We start from the raw sequence: 15,721 nt of genomic DNA on the forward strand, positions 1-15,721 counted from the left end.
TGATTGGGACCTGATTAATGTAAAAACAAAGAATTACCAGATTTTTTTTAACCTGATTTTTGTTTCTAAGAAAAATAAGAGCCACATATGAGGATATTTGTTTAAAATTTCGATAGATCAGTGGCAGTATGATGTCCTCATAAGTGGATATCAGGCCCTTGTAGAGCAAAATTGAGTATTTTGGTCTAAATAACCCAAAATGTGATGTCCACATATGTGGGCGCCAGGTCCTAGGAGGTTAAGCTTATTTTATTCTTATTTAGGCTTATGCATTTAACCAGTGTTCTCTAAATGTGACAGTTTTGATCATGCACTGCTTTTGTCATTGCAAATCTAAATAGGACTGCTTTCCAATTTCCAAAATCTTGCCTCAACATATTTAAGATTAAGTATTGGATACATTAAATAACTGGGTTGTCCTGTGTGGGGTTTTTCTTTCAGAGAATTTCCTCTCTGTATCACACCCAAACCCTTGTCTTAGTTAACAGTCTCAAATGTGGCCTTCAGGACAGAATTCAGAACAGGTCCTATCTTCTTCTCTGGCCCTTATCTCACTGGAGTGTCCTTCGCAGACCATATAAAGATCAGAGACACACTTTACTTTGCTGTCACTGCCAAAGACAGACATGCTGCCTGCTGTTGTAAAGCTCTGCTGTGGAATTTCCTACCCACATATAAAGAACATAGCAGGTAAACCTTCCACAACCCACAGAAGGACTTTCTCCTTTTTATTCCTATTCATGCAAACAATGCATTCTCAGTAAGTCTCCTAAGCTGTTTTATTTTTCATTCAATCATGCAGGACTTCAACGCACTGCCATGGCAGTGATAGGTCAGGAGATCACACACCTGCAGCAGTGGGGACAAATCGAGAACCACGAGAGACAGCAAACTGGTTTAAATCATAATGGTAAAATATAACTGTGTTATTTTCATTAAATGTTTTAGATTGCGTTTCCCAAAATATTACAAACAGCTGTCTTTTGCAGAGGCCAAGCCAAAAGATATAAAACCTGTGCCAGCAAAAGAAGATCAGCTGTACGTACAACATGGACAAGAAGCAATGAGGAAGGCTCTCTCTGTTTTGGAGGAGAAAGAAGGATGGAAGTTGGAGGTTGCTGAGGTAACATCTAATTAATAAAAATGCCATTAAAGCACTTTCATCAAAGTTCATCAAAGGTCACCGCACTCTGAAAAAATCTTGCTTTAAGTAAACAGTGGATCACAAACCTGTGTTTTTTTTCCTCTTTAGAGTAATGGCGATATGATCTGTAGCAAAGTGATTCCAGGGGGCAGGAAAGTCTTTAGGCTGGAGGCAGTGTTGGACGCCAGTGTGGATGAGCTCTATAACATCCTGTTTGTCAGAGTTGAAGAAATACACCAGTGGAACCCAAGCATACAGCAAATCAAAGTGTGCAACTCACCTTTCAACAACTTGGAAACTGGATCAACTGCAAAACTTTAAGCTATAAAAATACCAGAGTTTAAACATACACAAATACTATTTAAGCTATATTCAAAGTTTTCCAACATGTCCTGTCTGCAAATTAGTCTTTATAACCAACCTATAGTTGTCATGCTGCATATTCACATCAACAAATGCATTTTCCGACTGCTACAAAAAATCTATACACAGGTTTTGCAAACGAAAAGCAAATGCTGTTGGTTTCGTGTGTTGTAGGTTCTAAAACGTATTGGTCTACAAACAATTGTCATCCACGAAGTTTCAACTGGGACAGCAGGAAATGTGATTGGAAAGAGGGATTTCCTGAGTGTCAGACACACCTGCAAACAAAGGTCCAGCGTTTATATTGGAGGAGCAGCAGTTCAGCTGGAGTCATTACCCCCTCAGGCAGGCTTTGTAAGGTACGTCTGCAGACGAGGCACTAATCATTCATTGTCATATCTAAAGTGATACTCAACAGCTTAATTGAACTTTTTCTTATATAAAGAGTCTGAGTTAATCTTAGTCATCCATGAAGGGAGATAAAATAACACAAATGGGTGGGAAATTGTCTTGATGCGCTCTGACGTTTTAATTTTTCCATACAACCTCAGCTAATTTCAGGGGAGAAAAAAATATGAGGAGAGCTAAAGTTAATTTTCATAGCCAATTATATATTAAATGCTGCTGGGATGTGTTTTAGGGAAGCTATGCGGCAGTGATGCCAAACTAAATATTAATACAAGCATGATTACTTGTCTACAGTGATCAGTGATAGAGTGATGTTTAGTAGGTATAACATGTTCCACAAAAATAATAGCTTGGGTTAACTGGGAAAGTCATTAGAGCTGACATCATTATGTATTAAGTAGTGAACAGAATTTAAAGTTTGCTAATTATAAAATGTAGGAGTCACCAGTAAGTGAATTTCATTTGGAGGAGATCATGGCTATTTGTAGCAAGTTTTATTCCAATTGCTGAGATATTTTATTATGTACGGTAATCTTAAATGATCAACAGATGGGTCAAAGTTGGTGGGAAGAGCAAGGTAAATCTTAGTTTAATACATTAAAATACATTTCTGTCTGAGGGCAACCAACTCCTCCAAACCAAACTATGCACATAGATACATCTTAGGCCCCTGAAGGTTGTTATATATATCATATTTTATCATACTATTGCCAATCAAACCACCTAGCAACAGGCTAAAAATGCCTTTTTTTTTCTTTTTCTTTTTTAGCATTTATGCACCTTTAATAGCTTATAAAAGAAATTTGAATTCCCTGGCCAACAGCATGAAAAGGCCAAAGAACCACATGCACTGTATGATTACTGATAATTAAAATAAAGACAGGCGAGGCTAAAAGAAATTTGAAAACTAAAACACATTTTTTTGCGTGAGTACAGAGCTGAGCATGGACCAACCTGCATCATCATACAGGCCCTGGATGAAGATTCAACGAAAAGTCGCTTCACGTGGCTTCTTAATATGGACGTAAAGGTAAATTCATTAATTCATAAATGTAAATCTGCACATGCAAAATAATGCAGGGTTCTATTATACATTACACGTATACAAACTGGCCATTTCACACTGTATATGTTAAACAACTCATGAACAAAAACAATGTACACATTTCCTCTGTTTCTGTAAAAGTGAAGTAAATGAGAAGATTTTTCTTATTGCATTTCTCAGGTTTTCCTTTTTAAATCCTGTCAGTAAATGTAATGCACTGTGTACAAGTCAAAATCTCAGTGTTTGCTTTATCAACTGCATCTCATGGTGTTTTAGAGCTGATCGAGAGTGCTCTTCCCTCATAGAGATGGTTGAGCTAAGAACAGCAAGAAAAGGCCATGAGATGTGGTTCAAAGCTTGGGAAAATAAGTGGACTCTGTGTTAATATTATTCAAAAGCGAACAATATCTACATATGAACAATGCATAATTATTGTACAGCAGCAGACCACCTACCTGCACCTCACTCTCTCTTTTTGTTGTTGACTGACAGTCAACAAATACCATTCAGGCGTCTAATAAATGTCACTTTATTCTCAGGGCTGGCTGCCAAAGTCTATTGTCAATCAGGCTTTGCCTCGGGTGCAGCTGGATTTCACCAGACACCTTCGCAGACGTCTCAGCCTTGGCTGACTCATTCACTCGGTCTGTGTGACACCCACACCACAGTACCACCTTGTCATTGCTCACAGAAGAAGATGGGGGGCACAGTGAATGCCTGGTTACTCGGCGAAATGCTACAGTTTTAAGGAGATAGGAAATGCAGCGTCTTATTTTTACACAGCAGAGCTGGCAGAGATCAGTGCCAGCCTGGCAGAAGAAGACTGGCAATTATTGTCACATTGTGCCACTCAAACCTCATTAAGATTTGATTAAGAGGCATCACTTGTCTCTTGATACACCCTGTATATGACTGGACGTAGTTAATAAAGTGCTTGAATGTGTTTCAGTGCCAGTGATTTATTTCTAAGAGTTAGATCAGGCAGAATGAATGTGTGAACTGGATGTTTTTGATTGAAACACACTTGGTCATGATGAATGCGCACCACTCAGGGGAGTAAAAAAGATCAAAGTAAAATATAACTGCAGTAAATGGATATGAGCAGAGAAAAGAGCAAAAGCAACATCTTTCAAATGTGTTTTACTTTGTTCACCATACCACTTAAAAATTCAATAAATATTAACATTAAAGCTTTCATTTAGGTACGTATATACAAGAATTATACAAAAAAAATAATGACGTTATGAACTGCAATGCAGGACTGGTGTAACAGTACGCCCAACCACAGTGTGTAGACAGCATGGCCTGTATTTTGCAATTGCAACACAACTTTTCATAACTTGAAATTTACACTATATACATTATTATCTGAAAAACATCAGTTACAAAAAAAATATATATCATAATGCGTTATATTCTGAAAAGCATTTTAAAGCATTAATTGACTGACGTCCACAAAAACAGACAGCGGGCATGCTACAGTGGGGATGGCTTGCAAACGGTCATGATTTTTCCTGTCAGTGAGGATAATCAGCGGTATGACACCAAAAAAGAGCACCAGGGATAGAGAAGCCACTGAGCTCCCTGCCAGGAGTGATGGCATGAGGTTTGGAGGGTACCTCCAGGATAACTGTAGAATTCAAGAGTGCTTGATTGTGATCAGTTAGTAAGGTAATACGATTATACCATTGTCTTGGATGTATATTTAATAAGCATATTCAATTTGTTAAAAAACAAACAAACATCAAGCTAGGAGGAAAAACAGCTAGAAATGTAAGAACATCCGACAATCTGACAGTTGGTTAAATAATAATTTGGTGTAATGACTCTCTGAATTTAGCTTCTATCTTTAAATACTTGTTTTTAATCATTTAAGTTCATTTGCTTTTAGATCATGTCATGTATTTTAATTCCAATTCACTCTTTACCTGAATTACCTGAATGCAGTTTTTACCAGACTGGTTGAGCCGAGATTAGCAGCTCATAACAGATCGAGGGTAAGCGACATGACCACATGGCTAATTAGCACATCTTATATATGCACATTTATCAAGCTATTGCTCTTTTGTTATTAATGGAGCTAAATTGACACTCATAATCTCTGTACCAACACAAATTGAGTTTTTTAAAGTAAAAAAAAATGTTCAGTAGATGCTTAGTTGTATTTCCCTGCAACGTTTGACTAGGCCTTTAGCTAGCAACTTAGTCACAACAGTAGCTGAGGTGTCAACTGATCATCACCTAGTGGTGAGTTGGATCCTGTGGCAAGGGAGGATGCTTCACAGGCCCGGCATTCCAAGATGTTTAGTGAGGGTGCGCTCAGAATATCTGCTAGAGGCCCTAATATATGACATCTTCCTTTCCCACTCAAACTTTGACAACGTTCAAAGGAGGCAGGGGACTTTAGTCCGAACAGACTGTTCCACATCTCCTTTGCCAATGTGGCTTTACAGAGCTGTGGCTGCAAGTCGGTTTGACACCTGTTGTGGCAACAATGGGGATAAAGGAAGCTGTCAATTTCAAGAAGGAGCCCTATCAGGATGGGTTATCATCTGGGACTCCAAATGAGCTCGAGTAGGGGGCCAGGGAGGTTTGTGATTAAACTACTTCTTCTGCAACCCGAACTTAGAAGAGTGGAAGAATATGGATGGATACTGTATCAATAAATGGAATTAGCATGGTATTTGATAGAATACGCCAGGTTAATACATAAGACTTTTTTTGCCAGGGCTTTTTGAGTTTAGACCAATAACTATTATGTACAACATAACAGCTAACCTGCCAGTCCTGTAGCTACTTCTTGCATTTCATATGTGGGTAAAGCTGTCATAAAATGGCATCTGGCAGAGACAATGACACTACACAGGGATAAGGATTTTTTTTGTCTTTAAAAAATGTAGCTCTATATTATAAATACAGTATAAGGTTTATAATTATTCTGGTGGCACACTCCAGACCCCATAGCTGGCACGTGCACCTCCAAAACCATAATCTATGACCTCCTTATGTTCACGAGTTTAATAGTAGTTCTAATGCACTTGAAAAAACAACAGGCTTGCACAACTGTACACAGATAAAAACATGAATGTAGCAATGCAGTCATCACATTTTGAAGTCATTTTAGTTTACAGCACCTTTGTTTAAACTTTTTTTTTCCATTTCATATTTGAAGCACACACGGCCGAGCGACGCCGTGCACCAGATCGCTCTGAAGTTTTGATGAGGTAACCACCACTGGGCTGGTCTAAGTTCACTATCATGGACAGAAAAATAATAATAATAATAAAAAAAAAAAGAAAAACTTTGAGTAAATCACATACTGCAAAGGGTGTGCTGATATTTGAGACCATTTCACCGAACAGCACATTCACAACACTGTTCACTGTTCATTTCTGAGCCGACAAGTTTCTGTGACTGGAGTCCCTCTCTGATCCTAAAGTGTCCCTTCTTGATCTTGCAGCAGCTGGGCCTAAAGTGCTGTTTGGGCTGTGCTCTTTAGAGGCACCTCCACTTGAGTCTGCTGTAGGCCGTGGCGGCCCCGGAGGTAGAACTGGCCCAGCATCTGAATCTCTCTTTCCAGCAGTGAGAAAGGATTCGCTGGTGGGATGCTGGGGCGGAGCAGCATTTGTCTGTGGTGAAGTTTGAGAAGTGGCAGCTGTAGTTGGCACTGGGGTAGTGAAAAGACGCCGTCGAGTGATGGCTTTAGTGGTTTTTGGCGGGGTCTGTGTTGTGGTGACATGAGGTGGCTTGGAAGAGGCAGGATGAGAAAGAGCTGAGATGTCAGGTTCAGCTAAGGCTACTGGGGTGTGAAAGTCAGGAACATGGGTAGTGAGGCTTTCTTTCTTGTCACAAGACTCACAGCAAAGCTTATAATATCCAGGGATGGAACAATACCGGGAAAGGACTTCCATTTGGCAGAAAATCGATTTATCCCCCAGACATGGCTCATCTAGTAATAACAGGACAGAGAACATCACTAAAAACTGCGGTGAAATGAATATTTCTACTTCTACTCTGTTTATATTGATTTCAGAAAAAAATTGCATTGTAGCTTACTTGAAGAGATTTTTTGGACAGGGTTTTCTGGAACTCTTAGATAGACAGCTTCGTCTTTTATTGTAGAGTTTTCCATTATTTGTTCGTCGAGAGAAGACCCTGGATGTCCTGGAGAGTGTAACAGCAAAAAACAAAACAAAACTGGGGTTAAAAAGAAGCCATGACAGAAAAAGCTTCTGGGAATCTGTTTCTTTTACAGGAAAACAGAACTTTGTTGTTCACAGGACACGGAGTGCAAACTGGAATTCTTTGTGTTCCTTTGTGTATTTTCAAAGCACATAATTTTCCACTTACTACCAATGCAAGGAAAAAGAAAAGAACTGAAAGAACTGGAGGCACTCAGCTCTTTGAAGAGGAAGCAAAATGAGAAAGGCTGAGGAAGGGCACTGGTGCAGAAATATTTAAGGTCTTAAAGAAGTGTCTTTGTGTGCACAGGATATTTAATACAAAGAGCATTAACAGAAAATGTATTCAGTCCTGAAAAAAAGTGTTTGCCTATGTGGGTCTCAAGGGTCTTATGCAGCAATCTTGTAACCATTAGTGAGACAAAGTTGTTTTTGGAAGATTTCTGCTCATGTTCACGAGGCAAATCTTGTGTTACACTACACTTCTCTAAAATCTACTGCAAGGATTATGATAACATGTGCAAGACTCATAATGCATTTACTTGTCACAAGTCAGAAGCAGAAGCAGTGTCCTTTTAATGGTGTATGTGAGACTAGTAGCAAGGTGGCCAAATCTCTCCTCTATTAGCACGTACATGCATGTGCATCTCACCTGAACATGGTCCCAATTTGCAAATGAGGATTGTTTCCGGTTTCTCGCCCTCGCATTCTCCAATGGTGTTGTCACTGGTCTTGCATACCACCTGCCTCTGCTGAATGCCTTCGCCACAGGTCACTGAGCACTGCGACACACCCAACGCACACAAACACACACACAAATATGTTTTATTTTCATCAGCTTTCATCGAGAACACTGAGAAGAAGAAGAAGAAGAAGAAGAAGATCCTGTCTCACCTGAGACCATGCCCCTGTCCTCCACTGGGCAGGACATACAGTATGGTTGCAGGCTTTCCTTATCTCTGGACGTTCATCAGTGCAGTGTTTGCTGTGGACCACTTTGTTGGTACCATTGTGAAGCGCCTGCATGCACTGCACCACCCTGGTTTGGTACCCGAGTTTTCCACAGGTCTTACTGCAAGGACTCCACTCTTCTACCACCCACCTATCAAGAGAGCATTGTGTTTGAATAAAACTATCCCTCTCATTCCAAAATTAAATAACCTTTCTACACTAGTTTTTACATCCTCACTAAAATGGTAAAAGTCATGTCAGAGTGGACATACGGTATGAAAGCAATTTTAAAAGTGCTCATGCTGATAGAGCTGCAGTGCTGTAGTTTAAAGTCACTCACGTGGGCTGGCTGCAGTCTTGGGTGTTGCAGCGTTTTCGGATGGGTTTGGGCTTTTTGCTGGTTTCACAAAAGTTACGATGCACCAAACGGCTGTCACTCTTCCTCCTGCATCCATATTTGGTGTACTGTATGCCTAATGGATATAAAATTACACAAGGAATGTACCAGCAAGACTATAGATCATATACCATGTGACCTCCATAACTTTGTAAAAAATAATTTTATATAGAGTCCCAAATTTTCAGAGATTCAAAAGTAATTGGACAAAGAAATTCAACTTGTAAAAAATCTAATTTGACGTTCTTGTTCTTAAATGTGTAGCCAGTAGGTTGCAGCTTGTTGTAAACCGTCTGCATTGATTTATTGATTGTAGTCTTTCACAATGATACCTCCTTAAGGTAGGTAAGGTGCTCTTAGTTCTTCTCCTGCAGAGAAATAATTCTGCAATCATGCATTTTTGTTGTTTTCTGCAGTCTTTCAAGCCTTTTGGTGATGCTGAGTTGGCTAGTGCATTCATTCTTGTAAAGACTAGAGTCTCGATTGAGACAATCCCAAAGTTTTTGCTCTCTGTCTGAGGGGTTCATTTTAGTTTTCCAATCTAATGATGACCTCCTTTACTTGCATCAATGTCTCTTTGGACCTCATATTAAGAGTTTCAGCAGCTAAAGAAGTTCAACAAGTTCAACACTCAGAATCAACTCCAGATCCAGAACACGGAAACAGGCTTCATCTGGCCATGACGCTTCTTATCAGTCAGTTGTACAATTAGCTTAGAGCCTGTGAAAATAGGGGACTGTGTATAAAACTAGTGGTAATAATAAACAGTTATTATTGAATTAAAGCTGAATATCTCCACTTCAATCACATCTTGATCGCTTGATTTAAAATTGCCTGTATGGATGCACAGAGGCAAAAACACAAATATATAGTAGAGTCCAAAAGTCTGAGACTACACAGAAAAGCTGTCAAAGCTTAAAATAATCAAAAAATGTGAAGTTGAATGATTCTGGACTCTTTGTTGGTAACTATATCATCCCATCAGTGCATTTAGATAACACTTAGGCGTGTTTGATCAGTGCATCAAAAGTAAACCCTCTAGCAGCAGTTTGCTTTTTAGAAATATCAAGTTTTAAGCTTAAAAACCTGCTTATTAAGAGACATTTTGGTGGGAGGAAACATGAAATCAGAGCTAAGTAAAAGCTTCAGAAACTAAAGTCTCAATCTAAGTAAGGTGGGGCTTTCTCACAGTCAAATCTAGGCTTGATGCAAAGTTTTCTAAGAGAGCACTGCATGACAGTCTACGCCACTTTGAAGAAACTGGATCACTTTATCTAAAGCAAAGGTCAGGCAGACCAAAAGAGATCACAGCACGAGGAAATCAATGCATCCAGCTTTGTTCCCTAAGAAAGAAAAGCAGCTGAAGAAACGAAGACTTCAATCAACTTCAATCAAAGTGGTCTAAATTAAAAGGCCAAAGACTGAACTAATCGTCTGCAAAGACAATAAATGCTTGGACTTATATTTCTGTTATTTTTTCATGTCTCCCCCCCAAAACAGATATTCATAATTCATAATTAATTCATTCACAATTGTGTGTTTTAAGTTGGAACATCAGAAGCAAATTAAATGCAAAAATATAAGAAATAAAACTCAGGTGGAATGGGTTTATTATTGTTATATAATTATGGTATATAGTAATCTATTAAAACCTTGAACTGTTGTGAGTCGTTTTATTTCTTTAACTCATTAATTTCTGTAGTTGCCCAGATTTATCTTTACTTTTGTTTGAGCCTACGCAAAAAACCCGCAGCTTCAGTACATTCACTGACCTCCCCCACAGGGTTTGGAGCACTGAGACCAGCTTTTTAGTGCCCACTCATATGTGTCCAATTCGGCGAGAAGAACATTATTGTTGGTAATAAGTGGTAGCAGGTCCTCATGTATGATGTACTTATATGTTAAGCTAACTTTTGCATCTTCTTCCTGAGGAATGATCTGCAGCAAAGTGAACAAACGTTATTAGAATAAACAGAAATTTGGAAGGACAAACTGAAGCTCGGAAAATTTACTTGATACACTCACCAGGACTATGATCCCTTCATGCAGAGGGCCAGTTGTTTTCAATGTCTCCCTCTCACCCTCAATGGAATACTCCCACTGTAAACCATTTTCAATGAAGGTCTTTGATTTGGCATCTTCACTTTTTTCATTCAGTATGAAGTTTCCAGTTACTTGATTCTTCACAGCTGTCAGTAATGAAGAAACAGATATTTTATGGAGGCAGAGGGAAGTCCAAGGGAAGGGATGTACAAATTCAAAGTTGGGATTAATCCATTCCCATCACAGAAAGTTTGCTCTAAGCAGAGAATGTGTCAATATGCCATTGTGGCTTTCTGACACCAGTTCTTCCAACTTGTGTTTTGTTTTGTCAGAGGAGAGACGAGTGGCCCAAAAAGGAAGATGGTTGGCTTGGCTGAAAGCTGTTTGAACCTGACTCATCAGTCACCCCAAAGCTCATACTAGGATAAAAAAAAAATGATTACTCTGTTATTTTGTCTCCATAACTGAAGACATTTCAGAGTGTCCTCCTTTTTCACATAGAGCTTCACACTGTAAACTGCATGCAAGCAATTTGAAAGTCATTCGCTTTGAAGTAAGGCATAAAAAAAACATCTGCTGTTTTCACATCACTGGAGTTGCACCTACGATGTGACCTGTCAGCTGTGCTAATTGCACTTTATATTTCACTATAAGAAATACACTTTTTCCTGCCAAAGTTTATCTATAAGTAGTGTCTGATCCTCCTCTTAACATATATTAATGTCAGTAGAGCTGAGTCTCCTGCCATTCTCTTTAATGTCATATTTAATTTTAAAATGTACATTTCGAAACATCAAATGGGCTTTTAAAACTCCAAAATTTGCTCTTCAAAGTTTGAAGTTTGCTCTTTCAAAAATGTGGAGTCAAGATCTTTAATCTCTAAGGCAGTCGATGTCAAAACATTGTTTATAAAAATGTAAAAAAAAAAAAAAAACTTTAAAGAGAAACATCTCAAACTCCTCCTGAGGTTCACTAAACATAGTCCCTAAAAATGGATAAACATGCTATTTCATGTGGTAGGCTACAGAAGCAGAGGGCAAAACAGAAGCAGGATATTTACAAATGGGGAAACAACAGTAAAACCAACTCCCTAACTATGCTCTCATTACACTTGTGCCACCAAAACATATCTGAGTCACAAGATCACCAGCACATGAACTATGGGGTGTCCTGTTGTGTCTGGTACCAGGAAGTTGGAAGCAGATGCTTGACTAGACAGAGAATCCAAAGAGTCTGAGGCTGGTACAGCATCATTGGCTTCTTATTGTGTTTTCTGAGCAGTTCCTGAGCAATTTGTGGTGGGGTGTGCATGCTATAGGAAGCTATATGAATTATTATTATAACATTTTGTAGTTCCTGATGCATAAGTGTTATTAAACTTGCACAAACAAAAATAAAGTCCTTCTTCTTTTAGGGGTCGCTACGCCAGATCATCTTCCTCCATCTCATCGTAGCATTCTCTTCTGACACATCAGCATGTTGCATATCTTCTTTTACTGCATCCATGAATCTTCTTTGTGCTCTTTGCTCTTTTACTCCTGTGTGACAGCTCCATATATTCACACCCTTCCTCTGCACATGTCCATACAATCTCAGCCTTGCCTCTTTAACTTCACCTCCAACCACTCAACCTGAGCTGTTCCTTTGGTGCACTTATTTCTAATCCCATCTCTCCAAGTCACTCCCAGTGAAAATTCTCCTATTCTCACACATCACGCCTGACACTCATTTCCACCCAGTCCACCCACCCTACGCTCTTTTTTCCACCTCTCTTGTGTACTGTCCATTGCACTGTATGTTTAAACCCACGTATTTAAACTTATCCACCTTCACTACATCTGTTCCTTGCAGTTTCATTGTTACTCTTGCCTCTTTCTCCTTCATATGCATGTATTCTGTTTTGCTTCTGCTGACTTTCTTTCCTCTTCTGTCCAGCACATACCTCCACCTCTCTAGGCTCATCCACCTGCACACCGCTCTCACTATAGATCGTGAAGTTGTCTGCAAAACCTATAAAATCCCTATAAAGTTTCTATAAGATGCTATTAGGTCATATTATTCCTAATAATTCCCCCCTTATTCACTTAATCACTATTCTGTAAATTTTACTTCCATCAAAGAAACCTCAGATACTTTCTGTGAGCTGACTCTGAAATCTCTTTCTTATTAAGAAAATATGTTGCAATCTGGTTTACAAACCCCTTGACTTCTAATTCTGTTCACAAACCAGCCCTATTATTTTCAGTCAAAAGCATCAGATGTTTCCACACATGACAAAAATGTGGGACGCACTCACCAATTATATGAGGGGAGGTCTCGTTCTCCTCAATGACTATGTGGCGGGCCCCTATTGGGATGTCAAACATTTTCAGCATTCCTAACAAGGCAAAAAGAAAGAGCACAGTTTAGCCCGGCACTTTAAACAAGTTGTATTTTTGGGGGGCTCTAAAGAAGCCAATTATTTCTAAATCAAGATAATAAGACAGGGTTTTGATTGATGATAAAGGCTGGTACATAGGTAGACTGTGGCTAAAATATAGAAGAACTAGTCATTAAATTCATTCTTAGCTAAGGGTTAACATCCATTTCACGGCTGTCCTGCCCCTGCAGTTGATAGTTACCGTTCTTTTTAGGGGTCTTGGTGAGTGTCAGCTTCACAGTGCGGCAGTGAGAGTTGTCTCCTTCACAAACTCCACATTTATCCTCTTGCTTGTAAGACCCAACTTCCTTGTCACAGCCTACATGCTGTAAGGAGAAAAGGCACAGCCAGTCAATCACATCAGTGGAACACTGTGACTGACTTTTACAGAGACGCAGATTGTTTTGCTGGGAGAATGATGCCACGGAAGGACAAAGCACATGTCTGATTTGGACGGTGCCTTGTAAAATATACTGCATATTGGAAACATGTCTAGACATAACAAAAGAGTAACCAAAACACTGACTGTCTTCTCTACAACGCTGCCACACTGGGCCTAAGGTGAAAATGGAGCCAAAATAAATACCATGTCAAGGGGCAAAAGGTGATGTATTCTATTCAATTCACTTACACTTCAGTAATTAAATATCTATATATAATTTTAAACAACATTGCCATCATTAAAATAGAATCTACTAAAGGTCACAGCAGTGTGACCTCTGGTGTAAAGCAATGCATAGATAGTGCATTAATAAAACATAGGATTTATTTTGAGGTGTGAAAACAGAATAAAATTGCTCCTATATATAGCTTTTAATTTCTTTATTTTAAAATTGATAGTGTACTTTAGAAACTATTGTTAAAAAAGGCAAAATACTCTCAAAAATTTGCCAATTATGAATTTCAAACCCTAAGACAAAATCTATTCCATTTAATTTAAAATGTAAACAGCTTACTGCTAATTGCATCTTGGATGACCGACCTTCCCAGTGCAAAATGATATAAATGCAAAGTCTGAAGACTTAAGGTCACTGACTTTTTTGTGTGTTGTAGTATAAACCACAAGACGTGCCTGATTATCTCATTATGTCTTAAATATGTCAAAGTTTATGTTTTTGAGCAAACGCTTACCAGGCACTCTCCTCGAGCGCAAACACTGAATGGGTCTAAGTAGCTGCATCTTGTCCCATCATGCATCACCTGGTTCATAGATACCACCTCTCCCGTTTCCTTTGACTGACAGCTCAGCTCACATTTACGGGCCTCTGAAAGCACATGAAAACACATTCATACACACCCTGATTATCAAATGTGATAAAGACATCCGCAAGCTCTGACAGTCTGATAACACCTCCATGACTCTTAATGTTCCTGTGAAAAGCTGCTAATGCAACTACCATCTGTCCTCTTGCTGCTGTGCAGAAAACTTTCAAGCTCACCAATGAAGCGGAGAGCCAGCTCTTACCATCTGGGTGCTCATAAGGCAGCCAGGTGTGCTTGATGTTTTTATGGTATTTGTTGCTTCTCTGGACGCACTGCTGAGCACGGAAGTCCTCGTAAGGGCCTGCACACTCCTCTGTGTTGCACATCTGGTAGTCAAACGCAGACCCGGGGCAATCTCTACCACCGTAGGCAGGTCTGATCAAGGACAAAAACATGATGCTGTTGAGCAAACTTCCTTCATAATGTTCCCAAAGATTCAAATGTCATTTTTTTTGGGCTGTAATTGAACAAGACTAAAATTAGTCTGTAACTGAAGAAGCTTCTTATATGAGAGGAAACATCTTCAAGCAACTTAAAGAATTCCAGACGCTTTTCTGTCCAAGCTCCTTAGGCTAAAATCATTTGTAAGTGTATTACTATTAAATATTTGAAACCTGATCCATCCTCCTAGCTTTAAAAAAGAATATGGATATTTAAAAAAGCCTAAAGAATATGTTTGAATTCTGTAATTGAAATTGTAATACACCAAAGCTGTATGCAAATTTTTGACCTAGAATAGACACTTTGCTTTTGTTTGTTTTTTTCAAGTCAAACAATACAAATAAAATCACTTTAGCCAAGAAACATTAAAAAGAAACGTGTTGAAATCTTTAAAACATTTTTTAAAAAATTAAAAATGTTCCAGGCACAAACGTTTAGGAACCCAAAAGGTGAATACTTAGCATAACATGCTCTGTCGCTGATATCACAGCACACAACTACAAAATGTTATAATAATAATTCATATAGCTTCCTATAGCATGCACACCCCACCACAAATTGCTCAGGAACTGCTCAAAAAAAACACAATAAGAAGCCAATGATGCTGTACCATGTTGTTCTGAACACACAACATGCTAAAAATCACTTTTCTGTTTGACTTTCTGGAAGGACTGCAGGAAACTTTCCAGTTTCCAGTGCAATTGGCTGTCGCACATCAGTGGGATTGACTTACAAATCCTCAGCCAGGTCCACAAAGTTAATTTATTTTCATTTCATCTAAACATAATAAGTAATAGTGCACTGACTTTTAATGAAAGACAGATTTTCACATCTTAAGTTAACAAGATATTATTTTCTCAAGGGTATCCAGATGTTTGCATACAACTAACCATTAACACTTCAGTGCTATTTGTACAGTTATTGTCTTTTATTGTAAAAGTTTAATTTGCCAGAGGTTTGAGTTACTGGTGTCAGAACACCTGTAAGAACACCTCCAATTCATTCAATGAGCCCCAATGAGCCAGAACTATATCTAAGGGGACAACAATGTCAGAAATCTCTAACT

At 38.8% G+C, this 15,721-nt stretch overlaps 2 protein-coding genes across 4 annotated transcripts in view; one reads left to right on the plus strand and one right to left on the minus strand.

Annotated features, from left to right (window-relative positions):
* The first annotated feature begins 565 nt into the window (after nt 1-565).
* Nucleotides 566-3,903, plus strand: star2 (steroidogenic acute regulatory protein 2). The gene is made up of 7 exons (XM_085284801.1): nt 566-690; nt 803-910; nt 990-1,123; nt 1,253-1,411; nt 1,682-1,866; nt 2,852-2,945; nt 3,500-3,903. Exons 1-7 carry the CDS (start codon nt 627-629, stop codon nt 3,590-3,592), a joined length of 837 nt encoding a protein of 278 aa, XP_085140927.1. The 5' UTR covers nt 566-626; the 3' UTR covers nt 3,593-3,903.
* Nucleotides 3,904-4,043: 140 nt separating this feature from the next.
* adamts14 (ADAM metallopeptidase with thrombospondin type 1 motif, 14) overlaps nt 4,044-15,721 on the minus strand; it is a 57,530-nt gene continuing 45,852 nt past the window's right edge. For all 3 annotated transcript variants that reach the window (XM_085284799.1, XM_085284800.1, XM_085284797.1), the window contains 11 exons: nt 14,417-14,589; nt 14,083-14,216; nt 13,154-13,277; nt 12,829-12,909; nt 10,515-10,678; nt 10,262-10,427; nt 8,433-8,565; nt 8,036-8,243; nt 7,794-7,923; nt 7,017-7,124; nt 4,044-6,909 (listed from right to left, as the gene is read on the minus strand). In XM_085284799.1, coding sequence (XP_085140925.1) covers nt 6,347-6,909; nt 7,017-7,124; nt 7,794-7,923; nt 8,036-8,243; nt 8,433-8,565; nt 10,262-10,427; nt 10,515-10,678; nt 12,829-12,909; nt 13,154-13,277; nt 14,083-14,216; nt 14,417-14,589 — 1,984 coding nt within the window. In that variant the 3' untranslated portion in view covers nt 4,044-6,346. The remainder of the gene's footprint in view (nt 6,910-7,016; nt 7,125-7,793; nt 7,924-8,035; nt 8,244-8,432; nt 8,566-10,261; nt 10,428-10,514; nt 10,679-12,828; nt 12,910-13,153; nt 13,278-14,082; nt 14,217-14,416; nt 14,590-15,721) is intronic.

The sequence above is a fragment of the Mchenga conophoros genome, linkage group LG8, assembly GCF_057382185.1.
Source record: "Mchenga conophoros isolate Kocher_MC1m ecotype Shallow Benthic linkage group LG8, M_conophoros_male_GT1.1, whole genome shotgun sequence".
NCBI lineage: Eukaryota > Metazoa > Chordata > Actinopteri > Cichliformes > Cichlidae > Mchenga > Mchenga conophoros.

What these genes read in the sequence shown, in the direction of transcription:
- star2 (XM_085284801.1), top strand. Translation starts at nt 627, where the DNA reads ATGCTGCCTGCTGTTGTAAAGCTCTGCTGTGGAATTTCCTACCCACAT. An exon ending in GGAAGTTGGAGGTTGCTGAG is followed by an intron (nt 1,124 to 1,252) that starts GTAACATCTAAT and finishes TTTCCTCTTTAG; the next exon opens with AGTAATGGCGATATGATCTG. An exon ending in TTCTTAATATGGACGTAAAG is followed by an intron (nt 2,946 to 3,499) that starts GTAAATTCATTA and finishes CTTTATTCTCAG; the next exon opens with GGCTGGCTGCCAAAGTCTAT.